The sequence below is a fragment of the Sturnira hondurensis genome, unplaced genomic scaffold (assembly GCF_014824575.4).
Source record: "Sturnira hondurensis isolate 20B ecotype Veracruz unplaced genomic scaffold, ASM1482457v3 Scaffold0022215, whole genome shotgun sequence".
Classification (NCBI taxonomy): Eukaryota; Metazoa; Chordata; class Mammalia; order Chiroptera; family Phyllostomidae; genus Sturnira; species Sturnira hondurensis.
In genome coordinates this window covers 5,437,875-5,460,326 of record NW_028094846.1, presented here as the reverse complement: position 1 = coordinate 5,460,326, position 22,452 = coordinate 5,437,875, and the positions used below count along the sequence as shown (strand labels likewise).

The window sequence follows — 22,452 nt, the reverse complement described above, 5'->3', positions numbered from 1 at the left end:
TAGATCATTGTAAGCCCTGGATGGGTGGCTCAGCTGGTGGGAGTGTTGTCCTGTACAGCAAAACGGTTGCAGGTTCGAGTCCCAATCAGGGTACATACCTAGGTGGCAGGTTTGGTTCCCAGTCAGGGCACCTGCGAGAGGCAACTATTTGGTGTTTCTCTCTCTCTTGCTGTCTCTCCCACCCCCCCCGCCCTTCCCCTTCCACTAAAATCAATGAAAACATATCCTTGGATAAGGATTTTAAAAAGTCATTGTAAGCTTGAGGACCAACTGCCTTGCTCATCCTCTTCGTGTGGATTAGAACCAAGTGCCCTTTCTAAGTTTACGAACTGGAAGGAGGGCCTTTACTTAGGTGAAGGCAGCCCTTTGTTGAGGGCATGGGTGCAGAGCACACCTTCATGGGACGACCGAGCCTCCCCTCCCTGGAGGATGAAATAACCTGCCCCCCTCCAACCCCTGCTCTAGGATGGAGGGCTCAGGGAGCTGAGTGCAGGGCTGCAGGACCCTCACCTGGCACCTAGCCCCGGAAATGGTCTCCCAGCTCGTCTCCTTGATCCCGCCTTGCCACTTCTGTTTCACGCAGAGTGATGTTTTGTACAACGTACTTCCATCCCATCCTGCTTCATACCTTTTTATGTTCTCCCCAGTGTCTTCAGGATGAAGTTCCAATTCTTGTCATGGAACTCCACTCACGACAGCTTCCCACCCTCTTCCCTGGCCCCTCTCCTCAACTTCCTCCTCTCTAGCTGCGGTGGCCTGGGTGAGAAAGGCCCGGGCTGCCTCTTCCCCACTCCCTGCCTGGCAATCACCTCCCTCCACACTCCCCCGGATGACCAGATGGCTTCTGGATTCTCGGAGGCTTACTTGACTCATCCCAAGGAAGTCCTCTTAGTCCTCGCCCCAGTCTGAGCTAGCATCTGCCCTGGGTGCCTTCCCTTCCGCACGGCCACCCAGAGCCAGCACTGTCCTGGCTGTGACCTCCCAGAGGACCGAGAGTACGGTCCCCTCCTCTCCTGTCCCTCAGCACTGGTAGGTAGGCGCCTGGTTCATGCTTGTTGACCAGACAAATGACTTACACACAAATGAATAGCACAGGTGCATCTCCCCCAACCCAAACAAACAAAAAGAAGTCCCTAAACCAAAAAAAAAATCAAAGAACGTTTTTGTTGCTATCTAAACATGAGGTATCATGTCAGTGCGAAAGTCTTATTTCCGCACTTTTCTGTAGTCTTGAAAGGGGTGTACATTTAAGGGTTAATAGTCTTTGGAGAGGTAATTACTTGAATAAAGTCTGAGGGTCCCACGCCAAGGATGGTTTGCTCAGGTGTGTCTGTGTATTTGATCTTTGTGGTATGCTTTAAAAAGGGAAAGATGGCCCTGGCTGGTGTAGCTCAGTGGATTGAGCGCGGGCTGCAAACCAAAGGGTCGTCAGTTCGATTCCCAGTCACGGCACATGCCCGGGTTGCAGGCCAGGTCCCCAGTGGGGGTCAGGTGAGAGGCAACCACACATTGATGTTTCTCTAACTTTCTTTCTCCTTTTCTTCCCCTCTCTCTAAAAATAAACAAATAAAAATCTTTAAAAAAGCAAAAGATTGATGCAATTTGAAGAGAAACGAGAGTATGTGTGAGATGCTTTAAAAAAATCACCCAGCCCTAGCTGTGTGGCTCAGTTGGCTGGAGTATCACCCCATACACCAGAGGTTGTTGGTTCATTTCCTGGTCAGGGCACATGACTACATTGTGGGTTCGATCCCCAGTAGGGGCACATGCAGGAGGTAACCAATGGACGTTTCTCTCTCATGTTGATGTTCCTCTCCATCCCCCTCTCAAAGTTAATGGAAACATGTTCTCAGGTGAGGATACAAAAATTACCCATAGAGTCAGATAACATGTTGGTCTCTTTAAAACATGTCAACTTTGGAGGTGGAGGACTCTTCCCCTAAGTTAGGAGCAAAATGCTGTCCGCGGTCTCTCTAATAGCAGGTTCGTGAGTTCCAGCTCCTAGGCCGGCCTGACGGTGAACTCTGAAATGCTTCGCTTGTCAATCCAAAGCTCTCACCAGGAACTTCCAAGTCAATTTATATTTATTTTTCTACGTGAATTCTCCCTCTTCCCACAGAGAATGTGAAGAGGCTATAAGGTGGTGATAAGTGAAATAAGAAACAATTAAATGTAAACCACTTAAGTTTCAACCAAAAATTACCAGTAGGCAAAATACAACAACCTGAGACTGAAGAGCAGGAGACGAGAGCAGCATTGGCTCCAACAGTGGCATAGTTGAGCCTCTGCTTTTTGGGGGGAACAACACCAAAGCAGCAGTTCATCATGTTGCACTGTCCTCCTGGTCCCTGAGGGGAAATAGCAGTTGTCAATTGTCCTTCGTAGGAGTGACATTAACAGTGAGAGGCTGTTCAGGGCACAGGCGTACACTCTGCAAACGCGTATTTTTTCATCGGTTTGGCCATCATTTAAAAATATTTTCTACAATTTTCAGCATTCACAGTTTTCGCTATTTCTTTTCCAGCTGCTCTCCTTTCCAGTAGCATCGCTGGCTTTTTGTTTTGTTTTTATTTTTTTGCTGTGACTCTTTTAGTTTTTGAAATAAATGCATAAATCGTCATCCATTTTAATGTCCATTTATAGCTATTAACTGTTCCATGAGGACTTGGTTCTACGCACTGATTTTCATTTCATTTTCCCTCTCAACACCCCGTGTGTTACACATACTTTGTGAAAAATGACAGTTCGGAGGTAAGTCTGGATGGACCTTGACTTTTAGTTTTGGCTTGGAGTCTATGACACAATGGTCTCAGTTCCCTTTTTTGTTTCAGAAAAAAACTTGAACTTCTGAAAACCAACATGTCCTCCAAATGCAAGTCATAATGCTGATCATGAAGGTATTAATTCATATCTCAAGTCCCTAATACTGTAATCATAAATGTACTTCACCTTTCTCCACAATCTCTCTTTTGAATACACCTCATATTCATGTTCTACAAGACGAAGTTGCATATAAAGCCTCATATTGCTGAGGTCAAGATATTAGTTCCTCCCTTCTCTCTTTCAACATCTGTCAAGTGACAGATGAGGCGCTCCGAGGGGCATTTTTGCCCAGAGAAGAGATGGAATTCTGTCTTACACAGCTATTCTCCAGCATCCCTTGTCACCCAGAACCTCACGAGGCTTATCACTAGGCTCAGTAAATATTTGTCAATTTGAACTTGACATTAGAAATTATTTTGTCATTTATTTCAGTGGTAAAGAGTAAGTAGTGTCTCACCATTGGTAGAACATCCTTATCTTCCAAGTTCCGAGTCTACCCTTGACTTCAAAGAAAGGAAGCAACCTTCCAAGCTCAAAATTAGAGGGTCTTGCTCCTTTATTTCTGTATGATCCACCATCCTATTTTCTTCTTTTTCACTTTGAAAATGATTTGTATGTGTCTCTCTACCTCCCCAAATCTGTCAAATGGCGTCAATGCTCAGTTTCCAGCATTCTCCCCTAAATCTCTTTTGGGATTTAAAGACACCTCAGGGGGAGGGATGGACAAGCTCCTACAGGAACGGATGATGACTTTTATCTTATAAGTGGCCCACAATTTGGTTACCGGTGCAATGAGAAATTAAGAAAACAGCATTCTTTTATGACTGTCATTTCACATCACTCAAATCAGAACTGGAATGCCACAAAAACAACTCCCTGTAAGCCCAGAGAAGAAAAAAAAAAAAGAAAGAAAGTAAAGGGGAAATTCAGATTAGTCACAAAGAAGTTCCCCGCCTGCCTGCAGCGTTAAAACCGAGAGAGTCCGCTCTGCTCTCTCAATTGCCTCTGACTTATCTCTGGTCCTGGCACCTCTGTGGATTTTCTGATCGATCCGCTTGTTTCGTGTTCCTCTCCTTCTTGGCTGGGAAGAGGGCAATTTCTCCCCCAGATTTCCCTTTGGCTCGGTTTTCATCTTGCCTGCATCCAGATTGTGAAGATGGAAGGGGTCCAAGCCCTGGATGAGAATGTGAGAAACGCACCAGGGCGGCGATTCCCGACACACAGGCTCTTGCTGGTGGCCGCCGTGGTCCAGGGGCTGGGGCTGCTCCTTTGTCTCACCTACATCTGCCTGCACTTCTATGCTCCCCAGGTAAGATGCACACAGGGCGCTGTGTTTCCACCTGCTCGGGCTCATGGCCACTCCAACAGCAGCAAAGAGTCCCCTAGGCACAATCTGGTAACCAGATTGTTAAGTTTTCTTTTCCTTGCCTTCTGGGGAATGCAGAGTGTGGTTAAACACTCTCTCGTCTCCCTTTTCCTTCCCTTTTCTCAGTAGTGGCCGTGCCGGGGCACGGTGGAGATAGGGCAGGGACGCTGACTTCTGGATCCGTTGCTTTTTCGTGGCAGTGCAGGAATTCGGGAGCTGTTTGACGAGCTGGCACTTTGACGCTTCGAGCCACTGATATGCCTTGGGTTACCCATTCCGCTAGTGGGTGTCTGCTCAGGGGATTGAAATAAAAAGGGACTAAGAATGAGCTCAATTCCACCCACCCGTAGCTGCCCAGGGGCATTTGCTTCTGCTTTGTAAAGAACGCTGAAGGTACCACTATTCAGTTCTCTTAAATAGCTAACCTGTGCATGTCAAAGGCAGAGGTGTGTGTGTTCACGTGTGTACGTACACACGGCCAAACACTCACCCCAACCACTTAATGCAGCATTGATTCTCCCAGCCTTTCTCTGCCGATCACAATGTACAGACCTCACTATGCCTGTTTTCCATGTGGTCGAATACATTATGCGGTGGGTGATCATTTTTCTAGTATTTCCCCCACGCAATGAAGAGATTCCTTCCATCTCTCCTTCTTTTTATTCTGGTCCCATTGACATTATTTTTTCTTATTTTTCTTGTTCATACCTGCAAACATTATGAGGTCTTTTAAAAACATTTAAAGGCTGTTTTTGACTGCAGGCAGCTCCACTGAAAATACATGTATAGCCTCCCCAGGCTCCTTGCTGGGGCTAGCCTGGTCATTCTCGTTTCCCTGGCAGGTTGCTTCAGCTTAGAGAAGCACTCTGTCCCTGGTAAAGACTAGATGATAGGAACTTTCTTTCCGATGGACATGCCGGAGGCTGGGCATCTCAAAGGAGACCAGGATAGGGTAAGTGGAGTTCTAGCGGATGCCTAGGCTTGCTTTTGCCTGCCGGAAACAGGGGTTTTTCGCGCAGAGAGGCTGGTGGGGGGTGTGGTTCCGTTCACTGCACCACAGCGAGGGCTCCTGTCCCTGAATTCCAGAAGCGTAGCTGGTGCCCTGCTCCCGTCTGCAGTCCGGTGCGCACCACGCCATTCTCTTCCTGTCTCCATCCCATCATACCTTTCCTCCTCTCTCTGGTGCGGGGGCGGCCCACTGTGTCCATGGCAAGGTGCCCGAGACACAGACCGGAATCAGGCGCTTCCGAGAAGGAAACAAAGAGTGTAACCAAAAATAGAACAGCTGAGTGCGTGTAGCAGGTCTGGGAGCCCAGAGCGTGCTTTTTCAAACCACCACAGTGGTACGGATTTCCTTAAGTGGCGACGACGAAAAGCCAGGACAGGTGCCCGCCCCCGCCCCCGGCTCCGCCCCTCCAGTCGAAGCTCAATGAGGGCTCGGGGCAGGCTGGAGCGAAAGGGACGCTGCACGGTTAGACGGCTGGTGGCAGGGCTGCCTCGGACTCTCAATGTGCAGCGGATGCTTTGAAGGAGAAGGACCCTCCTGGCCAGTCGCCCAGCAGCTGTGTGACAGGGCCTGGAAGGAGAGCGCAGTGCTGGTCTCCAGGATGCCGGCACGCGCGGGGAAGTCTCAGGTCCTGGCAAAAGAAACGGGGGCGCCTACAGAGGAGGCGCTGTAGGGCTGTTGGCTCGAGAAAGGTGCTCCCGTGTATTCTGGATGCAGAGTGTTGGGAGCACAGGTGTTTGCAATTCTTCAGTTGACACTAACTTTAAATGTTTTTTTTTAAATTTTTATTTCTAGCTAGACTGTTTTAGCTAACGCGATTCCTCATACTGTCATAGGACACAGGGCAGGGGGTCTTAACATTTTAATTTCATGTGCTTTATTAAGGAGAAAGATGGCACAAGTAGACCGTGTGTATTCTCCCTGAAGCTCGATGGGATGGTGGTGGCTGGAGTGTGTGTGTGTGTGTGTGTGTGTGTGAGAGAGAGAGAGAGAGATTAAGAGAAAAGAATGCAGAGTAGCTGTTGAAAAAGAGACATAAGCTGGCCATTTGTCTAAACTCACTGATAAAACTGTTTGGAATTCTGGCTGAAGGATGGGATGCAAAACACCCCTCTACTTTGCAGACTTGTCTGTGTGGGGTGTGAAAGAGAGCTGACCCATTTGTCATTTACCCAGGGAAGCTGGTTTTGTTTTTTTTTTTTAATTGTAGGAGAAAGGTACTTGGTGAATCATCATACTTCCCCCGTCGTGTTTTAGATTTGATTTCTGCCTTATAAAAGAATTGCCCGCACAGACGGCTCTGTGAGAACACAGATGTGACTGTCACCTCCCTTGCGACTGTCACATCAGGTTGACTTATGTGCCAAGCAGAAGTTCTCATTCCGGGATGTCAGGAAAAGAAAAGATAGAGTTTTCACCCTCCTTCACGGTACTTCCCTCTTTGGGCTTTGTCTTACCTCCCATGTGAGCATTTGGATAAAATGACCAGAAAGATCTCTTCCAGTTTAATGTCCTGTAGGCACGTGCTTTATAGTCATCGATACAAGGTTTTGAGAAATACGAAATGCAAGCAAGCAGATTTTTGTGTCTGAGCTGATGAATTTCGTAAGAAGGGATTGGGGGGAATTCAATTTGCACATATATTAGTAATTTGTACTTCTTTGTATGCTAGCTCCATGTCTAAATAACCGATTCTGGCTTTAGCGAAATACCTTATTTAGAAGGAGGAAAGAAGTGGATGCTAGAAGAATATCTATGGTACAAATCATACAATTGAATGCTTCTGTCACCCAAAGCAGTACACACGGTTTGGACATTTATCGGGGCTGCTGCTCAAAGCGTTAAGCTTCCAGTCTTCCCTGGCACTTCAGCTGGGGACAACGGCAGAAATGTAGGTCTGTGTACAGGGGCTTCTGAAGCCAGGGTCTCCCAGGATCTGGATCCCCCTTTCACAGCATATTGCTGTGAGTGCTTTCAGTGACAGTTCTTCAGGAAATCTCCTGGCTCAAGGTTTACATTCTCCTCATGCTGACGGCTGGGCAAAACAGAAGTAGAGGAACCTGGAAAGTGAGTTCATCAGTCGTGATGGTCAGAAGTAGAACTTACAGTTTCGTGGTGAAGTTTCAGGCTATAACTCGGACTTCTGTTTGCATCATTTAGGGAGAAAACAAATGTCTTTTTCTTTTGCCTAAAACTCTTACCTCAGATTACTCAACTTAAGTGTGCTCCCGTGTAATCTAACAAATTTTTAGAAGTTCTTTTTTTTTTAAAAAAAAAATGACAGGAATGCAAATAAGTGATTTTCAAGGCAACTGAATTTACATTTCATAAGCAGGTCTATGAGAATTACAAAGTGGCATCTGATGTATTGAACCGATTTGTCGTTTAGTATTTGGAGAGTCTTAAAAGGGGAACGAATAAGAACGTACAGAATCACTGGATTATTGAGCAGATTTGAGGTAGTCTACTTACGGCCAAGAAACCAAGAGCTGGGGAGGAAGTGATGCTTCAGCTGGTAGTAGAAGGAGTCGTCTTCAAACAGGCCCGAGGGACGGCGGTGGTGGGGAAGGCGGTGGAAGGCTTTCTAGGCGGAGCAGCAAGTTGCTCCAGATGGGACACATTGAGTGTCCCGGGCAGCATGGAGGAGTATAAAACTGGAAAGGGTCTTGTGACTCATGCCAGGGAACACGCTTCCTTCCATTCTATGCAAAAGAAAACACAGGCAAAAATCACCCAAATTACTGCTTTTCCAAATTTCGCTTCTCTTCTGTGGTCTACGTAGTTCTCCGGATAGAAAGTGAATCTGACCTCATCAGCACTAGAGGGCGCCACGGTAAAACGAACCATTTTCGGGTGGCTTAAACAGCGTTGACTCTTTTCTTGAACTCAGATAAGAAAACTTTTCTTGGGAAGCCAAGGGCTCGCCCTGGTGTAAAAGGATCAACACTATCAGCATGGCCTCGTATTGTTCCCACAGCGGTGATATTCTGTAAATGGAAAACTTTGATATAGGTACGGACCCACGCACTCAAGACAGGACAAAAGAATTTGTGCAGGGATCCTGCTGGAAAATGTGACATAGGTCCCCACACAGAGTCCGGCAGAAATAACGCCTGCTTGAGTGTCATTGGTAGGGTAAGAGTATGCGTGTAATAATTGATAGTTTTCATTTGAACATTTCACCTAAAATGTCACACGATGTGCTTGAGTGGGACAGTGTTGCGTCACAGACCTACATGCTTATGATTTTGTCATAAAAGATTGTGTAAGGAAAAGGGGGTGTTATTTGTGCTGGACTCCGTATCTGGAAACACACGGAGAAGAGGTGGGGGTTCAGCAGAGGGGCTCTCTCGATAGAGGTAGGGATACGATCTCCTGACCCCATGGCTCCGACCTCAACCCAGCCCTGCCCCGGAGCTGGCCACCTGCCCTTCCAACCCTGTGTCTTTTAACAGCAATCACTTCTGCACCCTTCGCTCTCAGAGAACCTGTGCCCTCCACCCTGCTGGGGACCCTGCATCCATGGGAAACGAACGTTAATGTCCTGGAGTCATTTAGGCGAGAGGCGGCACATACAGTGCTCGCCAGTATTTCGCGAATGAAAAGGTATAGCTGAGTTACAAAAGCTTGTTTTGCATCCGTGGTCACAGAGGAAGCCTATGGCGGTGTTGGCATGAATCGGGTTCCCTGACCTCCTAGGGCTCATGTATTTTCTTTGTGGCCACCGTACTTTGGCTAGCCAGATCTTTTTAAATGAAGGAATTGAACACTTCCTTACACACGAGTGTGGAATTCCTTCTCGGGGCTCCGAGGGAGGCACTGAGGAGAGAAGAGAGCATGGGGGGTCAGAAACTAGGAGGCCCCGGTGCAGCCCAGTCTTTAACGTAAATTCCCCGAAATTCCCTGAGCGTTAGTTGAATCACTTTTTGAAACCGGAATTTGGCTGATGTGAGGCGCAATCGTGGTACAGAGCTTTGGAAATGCTGGGACGGTTATGATCACTCATGGACACCCTTCCTAAAGTGTGTCACCACTGAGGTGTGTACACTGCAGCCCGGGTGCAGGTATGGGCACGCACACACTCACCCTACCTCAAATCTCGGAAAGTGTACCATAATATGGGTTACCCTCCATTGCATGGGCTCGGACTTCCTTACCGTAGTTTTTAGGGTAAGAAACAATCTTTGGAATAATTCTAGCATTTTTGAATGTAGACCTCTAGAGAAAGTTCATGCTGCCTTAGGGGACAAAGAATGAAAGGGGAGAATTTGTTAGGGTATAAAGTGCCTCCCCCACCACTTTCTTTTCTTTTTTAAAGATTTTATTTACTTATTTTTAGAGAGAGAGGAAAGGAGGGAGAGAGAAAGGAAGAGAAACATTGATGGGTTGTCTCTCGCACGCGCCCCAACCCGGGACCTGGTCTGCAACCCAGGCTTGTGCCCTGACCCGGGAACATGAGAGCCCTTCGGTTTGCAGGATGAAGCCCCCCCGCTGAGCCACACCAGCCAGGGCCTTCCCGCATCCAATTCTCCAATGACTGGGCTGCAAAGCAGGGCAGACAATTGTATCTCAGAGAAGGGTGCGGCCCGCTTCCCAGTTCTGGAAACACTGGACTGTGTGACAGATATAGTCACTCCCAACCCTCCCCCAACCTCCTCATGCTGTTCTGCTTTCTGTGGTTTCAGTTATCCGCGTTCAACCGTGGTCTCAAAATATTAAAGGAAAAATTCCAGAAAGAAATGATTCCTAGGTTTTAAACCGTGCACCTTTCTGACTAGTGTGACCAAATCCCCAAGGGTCCAGCTGGGGGTTGGGGTGCAAACCGTCGCTTTGCTCAGCATCACCCCAGCTGTGCACACTCCTGGCCCGCTACTCACGTCCTTGCTGCCCCCGTTTTGGGGGGGTCTACGGTTGAGCATCTCAGGGCTTGTGTTCAGGTCACCTGTATTTTACTTCATTGTGGTCCCAAAGAACAAGAGTAGTGATGCTGGCAATTTGGAAATGCCAAAGAGAAGCCAGAAAGCGCCTCCTCACCATGAATAGGCGTACGAGTGTAGGATAAACATAGTATGTTTAGGGTTTGATATCACACCCCATCCGAGGTTTGGGGCACTCCCTGGGAGCCTTGGAGCCTATCCCCAACAGACGAGAAGGGATTATTGTCGTTGATTATTTTCTTTTCAGTAGAACTTTTATTCTGAAATGCACTTTAGGTGGGTTATTAATTTGTATAATTTTTTTCTAGCTTTGATTAACATGTAACTGCTATTACATGTTATTAAAGAACACACTCCGACAGACAGGGAAAGGACAATAGGCCCACACTTTAATTCCTCCAGTACTAATTGAACGAGGGCCTGTGGGTGGCAAACCTCGTTCCCGAAGTGTTGCATTGTCTATGTGGGGAACTGTGGGCACTCCCCCCGCCCCCCTCCCNCCCCCCCCCCCCCCCCCCCCCCCCCCCCCCCCCCCGCCGTGAACTTTCAGTGGTGGGACCTCAGGGATGGGCCAGGGAACCTACAAAGGTCAGGAGGAAAGTAACAATTAACATGACAAAAGTGATCAAGGAGCATCTGAGGATGTCATTAAGGGCAAGTATAAAAACCTTTTGGGGTTATAGAATAAGCTGTAAAACACCTAGTTTCCAGTTCAATAATGTCAATTATATTTTGAATTACTTGTGTGTTGAGTACTTAATGTTTTTAGCTTCCAAGGCCCCTGAAGGCCTTAATCTGACCCTGTGCACGGTACAAGAAGACTAGGAACCCCTTTGGGGGTGCGGATTGACCCCTCAATCACACCTGGTGTCAGTCACCTACAACAACGGTCTCTGGTTTTTGCAGATCTTTTCCCTGATTCTGTTCTTACTTCTTCACCATGACCTTGGAGGAAGACAGAGACTTCCTTGTGCGCAGTTTTACAGTGAGGAAATTGGAGGCGTCACAGACTTGTCTAGGTTGGTGTTGAAAGGTCAAGCAGGGTTCGACATGAAGACTATGTCTGCATGCTAGTCCTGTCTCTTTTCATTGCCCTTGGCTGTGACTTCATGATTCTATGCTTTAAGAATTTTGGCTGGCTGTTTTATTTTTAAAACCTATTTTCTTTTTCTGCCAGCAGTTGTATTTGAAAATAAGTTGGAGAGACTTATGACCCGAGAGAGACTGAAGAAAGATTCTTTTTAAGAGAGATTTAAATGTACTTACAAATGTAGATAACATAATCCACGAGGCTTTAACAATTACAGAAAACCTTAGGGATTATTTTGAAACAGCAGAGCAAAGCATATGTGATATGTTCATGGAAGAGAAATGGGACCTAGCTCATCATTTACTCCCTCTGAGCTTTATTTCCACCCCCCCCCCCTTTTTTAACAGTAAGAGGCTTAGACTAATTCCCCCAGACCTTTCCAGTTCTATCGGGCTCTGATTCAAAGATCTACTTTCATGTGCTAGTGTGATTTGCACACTCTATACAAATATCTGTAAAATCACGTATTAATTTCCAAGAGCTGCCACAACCATTTACCAAAACTTGGTGCCTTAAAGCAACAGAGATTTGTTTTTTCATAGCTCTGGAGCACAGAAGTTCAAAATCAGAGTGTTGGCAGAGCCATGCACCCTCTGAAGGCTCTAGGGAAGAATGCTTCCTTGCCTCCTTGGGCTTCTGCTGGCTGGCGGCAGACCTTGGCTTGCAGCCACATCACCCCCATCTCTGCCTCTGTCTTCACATGAGCGTCTTTCCTGTACATTCTGTGTCTTCTCCTCTTCGCTTAGGCATAGAATTCATCTTGGATTTAGGGCGGATCCCATTCTAGTGGAGTTTATATGAACTCAACTAATTACATACACAAAGACCTCGTTTCCAAATAAAGTCTTGTCCTGAGGGTCCAGGTGGACATGGATTTTGGGGGAGACATCATTAAACACACTACACACCAAAATAAGTAAAAACTCCTTTGCTTACTCAACAGCATCTGTGTAGTGTTGGTTGCCTCTCAGACACACGGGGGGACATTGGTGGGCAAGATATGGTCTTCCTTGCTCTCCCAGAGTGTCCAGCCCCGTGTTGAAAGAAGACGAGTGAAGCAGCAATAACACAGTGTGTGATATGCAGTGGATACCCAAGTAGAGTACAGCCTTTGGTGGAAACTTTCACAGAAAGCCGGCCACCAGCTTCAATGCCTAGTTTCCTGACTGAGATCCTAAAGTGAGCCTACATTTTTTTTTTTTTTACGTTAGGCGCTTTGTTCCTCTTTTGTGTGTATCAGGAAGGCTTTGGTTATAAACGTCATTGTCATTATTGTCACCGCCACCATCGTCTTCCCATTGCGATTCTGTGAGGCTTTGGTTATAAACGTCATTGTCATTATTGTCACCGCCACCATCGTCTTCCCATTGCGATTCTGTGCTGATTTTTAGTGCTCACCAACCTCAGTTCCCCTCAGAGCGCAGGTTCAGGGTTATTAAGAGCTTCATTGCGCAAACGCCACTAGAGCTACTCTTGGTTGTTCATTAATCACCAGCAGAGCTGGGGGTGGAGGGAGAAGAGGAAGCCTGCTGCTTCCGGGACAGCAGAGGGTTCACTGTGTTGAAAAGGTCTTCTGTTCACCCAACCCCTGAGGTTGCTTTTTTGGATGTTGTGATTTGCTCAATCTCTGATGCAGAAGGGTCCTTTGATGCTGTTTATTCCACCATCTCAGCTGAGGTTGGATGTCAAGGTGAGGCGATTAGAAACTGAGGGAGGGAAAGGACTTGTTCTGGCCCCAGACCAGACCCAGAGGTCTCGATTCTCAGCCCAATGTCTGGTCCATGTTTCTAGGTTGCCTTTCCAAGGCTTAACCTCTCCTTTTCATATAGCAAATGAGTTGGGGAACAAGGGACTCCAAGGAGAGAGATATCGATTATAGGAATTCTGCAATTCCCTTTGTCCTCAAGGGCAATTTTTAAAAACCTGAGCAATGGGGGATGTTGGTTAACGCCAGTGTCAGATACCACGCAATTAGGAAGTCACTAGGGAAGGCCCAGGACTAGTCTAAGGGGCTAAGTTCCACCTTAGTGTAGCAGACGTTTACCTGCTGAATGCTGCCATGTTTGAGGCAGGATAAGATTTATGATAATATAATGGGTCCATTGCCAGCCGACCCTTCCAGTTGCTTAGAAACTAAGCTGCTACAAGGATGTTATGGTGCAGACCCACCCAACCACCGAGATGAGGAAGTGAGTTCTTAGAAATGTTTTGGCAGATGCCTCTGTCGCTGTGCTTTGAGGACTTCCCCAGTTCATGCAGAAAGGGAAACCCAGATGAAAGAGAAATCTTCCCCTCGACGCTACAAAAAGTTGGTTGCGTTTGGCCAATCACATAATTTTGCAGGTGTGTTCATGTCACACCGATGCTTTTGGGTTATCTGGTTGTTCACCTAAAGACCTGAGATGCCTCTTAGAAATCTGTTCCTTGCTAAGCAATGAGGACAATGAAACCACGGTCTTTGTTCTCTGAGACAGAGAGGATGGGGTCAGTGAATAGCAGCCTCTCTGTGAGATAGCCATTGCTAACTTGGACAGGAAGAATGGAAGAGTTGGGGGGGGCGCTGTGTTAGGATATCACATGGATTGGGCAGTGGAGAATGAAGGTTCAGAGAGAGCTCGTAGCAAAAAGGTATTGGCGGCCATGGTGAAGGGTGGGGAAGGAGAAAGATGAAAATTGAAGTTCCCTTTCTTTGTGTTCATTAAATCCCAACAGACTCTTTATTCAATGAGGTTTTCAAAGCCACACATCTTTGTTTTTAAGATATTTCACTTTCAGGAAAGGTTTTTCTGGATATGGAAGTCTCCTTGGGCAAAGAAATGGCTTTTGCCCATTCTTCCTAGTACTCTCTCTGAGTGGGGTTCTGAAGTTCCCCGAGCAGAAGTGAAGCCTTTTTCTTGGTAAGGATTGTTTCTGCTGAACACGCACTTACTTCCCCAGGACGAGAGTCTTGCTTCCCTGCCTAGTATAGGCTAAGTATAGAAAATTCCATCGTCCCTCAGAGGCTCCTGGAGATGCACCCTGAGAACTTGTGGGGTGTGTTTTCATGAGCTCTCAAGTCTCCTCTGATTGACATGGTGCCCAAGGTCAGGGGCTGGTGCAATGTTCACATCCCAGTGGAGGTAGCATGGTGAACTGGGGAGTCCCCATCACAGACCTGTTTTCCCTCCCCCATGCTCCACTCACTCCCACCCTACCCAACTCCCACCTGAGATGCTGACATGGTTGACCAGGTACCAAGCGAGGAAGGGCAGGCAAGGCCCGCAGAGTGAACGTAGAGTCCATGTCCTGGTTTCATGCTTATTGAGTCTCCTTCCCCCCTGCCCATGATACCTCGCTCTAGGACAAAGGTCAAGTGAGTGTATGTAGGGTTGGCAGCCTCATGCCACATCCCACCAAGTCAGAATTAGAAACTCTCTCCAAAGATGAGCTCTTGAAACAAGTATTGCCTTTTTGGGGGGACCATGGCACAGACTGCTGGGCATGAGCTGTTCTCAGACAGCTCAGTGGTCAAGGGGCTGGGAGAGGCCAGAAAAGGACCTACATCTGCGTCTTCCTTGCAGCACCTGCGTGCTGCCTGCTTCATGCTTGTCCACGGGCCTGCTGCCCCAGATCCAGCCAGTGGCACCCAATCAGAGCCTGGCGAAAGGTTTTTCCAAGCTGCACCGCAGAGACCACTTCTTGCGGTTGGCTGAGGAGATCTTTTCCGGAGAACCTCTGGGGTATTTTGAGATCTACCTGAATATTTTGACAACTATCTAAAATGCAATATTTTAATCATGTTCGGTATTGATGATGAAAGTAATTCAAATTAATCCTGGACCCTCAGACAAATACTTTCGTAAGGGTAAATGTGAGAAGATATTTTATTTTACCCACGCATAAACGTGGTTGTCTTTTATAGCAAGAAAAGCAAAATCCTCAGACCTTCTGCAGACACTAGGAAAATGGAAAATGTCGAAAGACAGTCAGACTCCTGCCAATCCGCACACCAGAAGCAAGGTCCCGAAAGTTGAATGAGACACTTTTCCGGAAGCACAGGTGCACCAGGAGTCATCTTCTAGGTGAACTTTGCATTTTCCACATGAAGAAATGGAGGCCCACGGAAGGGAAGGGGTTCAGCTCCAGCCATCCATTCCAGTAGGATTTTCTTCGTGGCACACAAACACCCCTTCCACCCCATTCCAATTCGGAGTGAGGAAGAAGCACAAGGAAGGTGTTGTCGGTATTCCATTCCCTGGGCCACTGCAACGCCCAGCTGGGAGCAAAGGAGAAGTTGGCGCACATAGCAGGTCAGCTGGTGGTGTTCTCACCATGACCTCACCAGGAGAGGGCAGAGGGACAGCCCAGAGTTCAAGTTTCCCTCCTGGGATTGAGGTCATAAGTGAAGCCAAGGGAACAGAAACGGCAGAGTCCCCGAAGATGGAGGGACATTCTTGTTGCCTGGAACAAAGGAAGCAAGAATTTTCGAAAGCTCACCAGGTGCCCGGACAACTGCTCGGTGCTTTCATATGTGTTCTCTTGTCGCCCCGGCACAGTCATCTCCTGGGAATATCCCAACAGCAGTGGGCCTCATGGTCACGGGCACGAGAGCTAAAGCTCAGGGGTGGCATAGAACATTTCCAAATTCACAAAACCGGAGGAGTCCTGGTTCGAACCGAATCTGACCCTCAAGCCTACATCCTCTGTCTCGTCTTTCCAGGCTCTGAGTGAGGGCAGAGACATTAGAGAAAATGGTTGGCTAGGGCATAAGACAGAGAAAGGATATGTGTGGCAATCAGGTTTGGTCAGGAGGTTGGAGCCAGGCCACGGGGGACCTTGAATGGGGCACTGTGGGGGTGTTTCTAGGCAATGGGGGAGTCGACATGAAGTCATTGGGAATGAAGGGTGAGGGGGAAAGGTTGGTGGGGCTGGGAGCAAGAGGAAGGGCCTCTGAGGTGGTTTCACAATATTGCCTCAGCTCCGTGGGACCAGCGCTGGAGATTTCTGGGCATGTGCCTATTTCCAGCACCAGGTGGCCGCAAGGAGAAGGAACAGAAAGCCTCAGGCTGGAGTTCCAGTAGCTCCACCAAGAGAGGAAGTCACGCGTGCTCTCCCGGCAGCCTCTCGGCATCTTGGTCCCAGAGGACGTCCCCTGGGTCACTACCACCCTTATGTTTATCAGGGTGCTTCAAAATGACTGGGGAGCTCTTTGGATTGCAGAAACCACTCGGAGATTTTGCTTCAGTCAAATAATCCAACCACAGGGGCTTGAGATCAGAGGGCTTGGCGTCAGTTTGGGGATGAGAAAGTCTCATTTTTATTTCTCCTCTTTTATTAAAACTGGCTTGGGGCTGCAACTGCAGAAACCTGGATCGTGAGGGTTAGTGCTGGACAGGATGTCTTGATCTTCCAGTCATTGTTAAAGATGAGAAGACGGATGTCTAGAGCAGTCAGGAATCTTGCCTAAGATGACATCACTCCTGCCTGGCTCCATTAGAACCCAAGTTACCACTGGCCAAGCCCTGCACCCTCCGACTTTAACAAGGCGGTCACACATGCTTCGACCAACTTGCTTGAACAGAGGGGCTTCTATTTATGCCAGGGGATTGGGGTGATAGGGTAAAATGCCTTCTAAGAGGCCTTCTCCCAGAACGGTGCCCAAAGGACACCCATTCAGCCCCAACACACAGTTCAGAAAGGGGAGAGGGCCAAAGACTTATCCCAAGCCACCCCAAGGTAACAAACGCCTCTCCGCATGTGCTCCTCCCTGAACTCGCAGGGCTCCAAGCGTCTCTTCTGCCTCCACCGCCTCTCGGTTTCAGCTTGGTAAGGCTTGTGCTTTGATTTCCTTGGGAAGTAGGGGATTCCTCACGCCTGTGGGCAGTCGCCAGAGGAATCCACTTGACTGTAGTTACTCATCCGCCAGGGAGTGGGAGGTGGGGATTCCGCACCCCAGGGCATGAAAACAAATTCCTCCCCACGCCTCCATCCTGTTGGGACTTCTAGCCAAACCTCTATCCTGTTGGGACTTCTAGCCAAACGGTGTCCTGTGGAGCAAGCTGTTGCTCTTGGCAGGCCGCAGGAGCAGTGTTTTATTTCTGTTTCCTTCTTCGGTAGGTGACCGAAGCACATGGCACAAACTTTTAAAAAATATGACAAAGTAGACCGTGGAAAGTGAGGGTCCTTCCTGGTTTTGACCTTAGGCTTTCGATTCCTTTCTGCAGAGGTGACATTTGCAAGCAGTGTTTTGTGTATCCTTTCAGATAGATTCAGTGCCCACGCCAGCATCATTTTTATTTTTTTAATATGTAGGAATATACTTTATACATAATCCCACCTTTTGCCCTTTTTTTGCTTTATATATTTTGGAGTTTGCTCCTTATTGAACCCGTTTTCACCATGAGTTAACTGCAGCACTTTATCCACCAGGCTTCCTCTCTTCTTTCTTACTGTGGAATAGTCTCTGGGTCCAAGTTCGATTTTTTTCCAAGCTGTTAAAGAGAAGGGAAAAACCCAACGTTAAAAAAAGCTACACATGCACGCACTGAACTCAGAAGGGTTAGATCAGTTTTTACGGCCTGTGTGCCCTGAATATAAAACACTGTGACTCCTGTGTTATAGCCAGGAAACATCCAGAACTCACTCCCAGTGCATTCTGGGAGTCGGTGGCCAAGGCGGACTGATTGGTCCCAGCCTTCTCCACAAGGGGATGGATCTGTGCAACTGAATGGCTTTCTGGACCAGATGGCTATCAAATGCTCTGGGACCCAGTGAGCCAAAGGAAAGTTTGACATGGACGAGCACAGACCTTAGATGCTCGCACGGAAGAGCAGAACACTCCTAACTCATCTCAAGAACAATTACAGAGAAGCCGGGGGTAGGGGGACCCAGCAGGCAGCCTGGGTCTAATCTTCATGGAAAAAAAACAAGTCTTCAGCAAGTCACTTCCTCTCTTGGCTATTACACTCCTGTGTCATAAAATATGATTTGTCAATTCCATTCATTCACTATTTTATTTTCCTAAAAACATGTCCTTTTTCCTCCTTCAGGTGCCGCCTCAGTATCCTCCAGTTCAAAGGATCAGAGCACAATTTACCAGTAAGTATTGTTGAAAGTTTACTTTTTTTTAAAGACTCTCCTCTCCAGTCTCTTCACCTGCTCCACAACCCAAGGTCTCACCCTTTCACAGGGAAGCATTCAATCCTGGAATTGCTGGACCCTGTGTGTTGTTCTTGTTGGGGACAAAGAAGGTCTATAAAGGAAAAAAAGGGGGAGTCATTAGTTACCAAATCTGCTTGCCACTGTATGAATTCTTGTAGATATCTCACTAATCCTTCCAGGAACCATCTGAGTAAGAATTATTCTTAATTTTTTTTAGGTTAGGAAACTAAGACTTTACTTCTTACAAGATGGTCTGTGAGACACATCATTTTTAGCATAGGACAAGATTATTACCTTAATGAGTTAACTCTCACGAACTACCAGGAGATCGTGACTTAGATCCACGATTAACACGAGGACGCCCACCAGTAGTTTCTTCAAGGCTATTCATTGGTTTCTAAGTTCTCCTGAGCCTGAGGAATGTATGTCTTGCCCTCCATAAGTGGCCTTCCTCTGCAATTCCAAGCATGCCCCCTGGGACTGGTACAAAGCAAGAGTGACTGAATCGGGTCCAGCAGTGGGGACACAGGCCAGAGTGGGAACTCTGAGATGGGGTTGCCCAGCCATAATGCAGCCGATGAAAGAGGAAAGAAATTTAGACTTTGGGGCTTACACTTGGAATGAATGGCTCCACACAAGGTTACCAAGGCCATTACTCTGTGTCCTCCTCTTCCTCTTCCTCCACCTCCTCCTCTTCCTTTTCCTTCTCTGGTGAAGCAATTCCTCCCAGGGCACATTCCAGGAGAAACTAGCAACACAAAACTGAAGGGAGAGGCAGGTCTATGTTCCTGAGTGCTGTCCCCTCCTTCCTGCGAGCAGAGTCTGAGCTCACCGACATTCTGCACGCAGCGGCATCCTTAAGCTTTAGTGGCTGCTGGCAAAGGCCACTCAGTGCTGTTTAGCAGCGCAATGCCCACAGTGTGTGAAAAACGTGCATCGCACAGTCAGATGGAGAGAGAATAGGAAGAGCTTGAAGCAATGGCTTTGTGTGGAGATGGTGCACAGGACCTGGCAAGTGGCCCTCCCATCCCCCTTTGCTCTCAGAGCCACTGAGCAGGAAAGAAAACCCTGAAGTTGCCAGTCCCTCCTGGTTTTGAAAATCAGGGACACCTGCAAGCCCCGTTTCCTGCCACAGGACTGTTGCAACGACCAACAATTGCTTTAATCTCGCAGCCCTTGAATCCCAGCCCCATCGGGAACTCTCTTGGGTACCAGCACTAGCTGTGTCCTCTTCCATTCCACAGACAAAGCACGATGCTCGCTTCCTCTTACCCTTCTCAAAATCTCTCCCTGTTGCTGTCTCTTCATATGTTTCTAGACACGTTGGAAGGTTGTGGTCCAAAGCTGTGCTAAGGAATCATTCTTTTTTCCTTCTTCTTTTTGTCTTACTCCCCTTAGGCTGTGACGGCGACAAAGGTTGCCTCCTCACATCCCTAAGCGAGGAGACCATGACAGTGCAAGACAACTCAATCCCCATCAAATGTGACGGGTTTTATCTCATCTCCATAAAGGGCTACTTCTCCCAGGAGATCAACCTCAACCTTTATTACCGGAAAAACCTGGAATCGCTCTTCTCCCTGAGCAAGGTCACATTTGTCAACTCCGTCACCGTGGCCTTTCTGGCTTACAAGGACAAAGTCTACTTGAACGTGACCACTCATAATACCTCGTATGGAGACATCCAGGTGAATGGGGGGGAGTTAATCCTCATTCACCAAACTCCTGATGGATACTGTGTTGAATGAGGACCTGATGCCTGCATGTAGGCCAGCGCCAAGCACAAACGCCACACTGAGGGTGAGCAGGGGACACTGGCTCTTCCTGGGGAGTCGAGGAGTCGTCCCAGCTCAGCCCCATCTGCGGTCACACAGGATGTGACTGGAAGATTCCCCACCCCTACTCAGGGATATTTAAGACTTATTTTATGTATCATTTAACTTTATTTATCCTCATACCTACCAAATGACTCAGCCCTCATCCCTCACCTTGTGCCTCAAGCTTCTCAGGGGCCTCCTCGGTGCCTCTGTGGGATGAGAAAGTAGGTGCCTCCTCCTGAAGACTCACCGTTTTCACTGGGCAGGAAACTCCTAATGAACTTGCTCTATTGGCAAAGACACTGGACTGCCATTTGCTGGACACTTGACACCTGGCACTGTCAACATGTGGAGGACCTGGGAAGGGGGGTGATGAGTCTGCCGAAGGGGGTGTGGCCCAACTCCTGATAGCCGACGCTGCCTCTCCAACATGGAATTGGTTGCGGTTTGATTGCTGCCTGAATACCTCCTGTTTGGTGAAGTTCAGAAGGAAGATCCCCTTGTCAACAGCTGTCTGGACTTGGTGGAGACAGGCAGCTAAGGCTGACTCCGTGCTCTGGGCTCGCTTTCTTTACCACTCTCCCAGCCTCCAAATCTTCTAAATAGAAATTCTCCCTCCAAAGCCCACCCCGGGGACATGATGCAGGGAAAAATTGAATTGGCCGTCTAAGGAAAACCAAGAAAAAGCGTTCTCTAACTCAGGAGAGTGAGAGGGTTTGCCTGAGCACACGGGAGAACCGTGAACCTGGAACGCTCAGGGGAAAAGTCGTAAGACTCTNACCACTCTCCCAGCCTCCAAATGTTCTAAATAGAAATTCTCCCTCCAAAGCCCACCCCGGGGACATGATGCAGGGAAAAATTGAATTGGCCGTCTAAGGAAAACCAAGAAAAAGCGTTCTCTAACCCAGGAGAGTGAGAGGGTTTGCCTGAGCGCACGGGAGAACCGTGAACCTGGAACGCTCAGGGGAAAAGTCGTAAGACTCTAAGCAGCCTGGGGCGGAAAGCGCACTCTTTGCCACAGTTTGCCAGAGGGACACACATGCGTCCTCCTGCTTATGCTGACAAACACTCGCCCCCATGCCTTGTACACGCACACACATCACATGGCTAGTTTCACAGATGAAGCAATTCCACGATCACATGTTATGTCATGTCAAAGACACTGAGCACCCCCTGTATCTTATGAAAAACAATAATCTCTATATAGAAACACCCTAAGATCCCAGCGATAAGTGAAACTAGAGGGACCCATCATCAACCAACCCCTTGACGTTTCATTGAAATGTTCCTCTCGATGCATCAGGCTTCTGGCATAGCAGGCAAGTGGGATTTTTCACAAGTCCAATTTCAAGTTATTGTGTATATTCTCAAGTTCTGGCTAACATTTTTTTTTAACGGGAACCAACATTTCCCTGCCGTTTTAAATGCAGTACACAAAATGCCACAGGCTTTCTCTGGATGATTCTGTGCCCTCCCCTCACTGTCCTGCACTGCAAGGCGGTGACATCTCCAGGCTGTTCAGAAAGATGGCAGGCAGTTCGCCCCTGCACAAGGTGGTCTCGCTCAGATTTCATTATTTTTATGTCTGTTCAGCGTAGCTTTCCACCTCATCTGCAGGTATCTATCTCCAATTATCTTTCTGCCTTTCTGTCTCAATCTGTTGTGGAGACATAAATAAGGGCTCAGTAAAAAAAAAAAAGGTAACTAAGAGAAATTGTGCATAAAGGTACGAATGATCGAGGTCTAGATGGTGGCCAAGGCCCCACGTAATCATAACCATAACCATAGGTAGACATTTAGGGAGGGCCTACTGCGGACCGGGCCCCTCATTGGGATAAACGATTTACACGAATTCTGCTGAGCAAGATACTCTGCAAATCTGTCTTGACTGCTCAGAGGATTTATGTGTGTAGACACCCACACATGGGAGCGTGTTGACTGTGGTCTGCAAAGCTGATATTACTCAGTGAGTGTTATCTCATAAGTAAATGTTTATGACTGCAGATAATATTTAAGAAAATGTATGTTTGCTCTGTTACATTTGGAATTTCTGACTGTATCTCCCCTGGACGTGCACATTCCAGGCCTACGCACAATTGTTTTGGTGGTTGTTTGTCGTTGGTGTCATGGCCTCTACCCACAGGTGCCTGCTCCCGTGGGCACACCTGGCCTGCTCTTTCCTTGCTGGCCTCCTTCAGCCGCCCAGGGATATTTCTGCCATGGGGCAAACTCACTCCCCCACCTCCTCTCCTCCAAAACAGGCTTGTCCCCTTTGA

The 22,452-nt window shown here is 47.8% G+C and overlaps 1 protein-coding gene across 1 annotated transcript; it reads left to right on the top strand.

The window, feature by feature from the left end:
• Positions 1 to 3,566: 3,566 nt before the first annotated feature.
• On the top strand, positions 3,567 to 20,505 carry TNFSF4 (TNF superfamily member 4). The gene is made up of 3 exons (XM_037035174.1): positions 3,567 to 4,132; positions 18,251 to 18,299; positions 19,761 to 20,505. The coding sequence occupies exons 1-3, from the start codon at positions 3,980 to 3,982 to the stop codon at positions 20,105 to 20,107; spliced, it is 549 nt and encodes a 182-aa protein (XP_036891069.1). The 5' UTR covers positions 3,567 to 3,979; the 3' UTR covers positions 20,108 to 20,505.
• The last annotated feature ends 1,947 nt before the right edge of the window (positions 20,506 to 22,452 follow it).

Coding starts and splice junctions, on each gene's coding strand:
- TNFSF4 (XM_037035174.1), top strand. CDS start 3,980: ATGGAAGGGGTCCAAGCCCTGGATGAGAATGTGAGAAACGCACCAGGG. Junction 4,133..18,250: donor TGCACTTCTATGCTCCCCAG/GTAAGATGCACA, acceptor TTCCTCCTTCAG/GTGCCGCCTCAGTATCCTCC. Junction 18,300..19,760: donor GATCAGAGCACAATTTACCA/GTAAGTATTGTT, acceptor TACTCCCCTTAG/GCTGTGACGGCGACAAAGGT.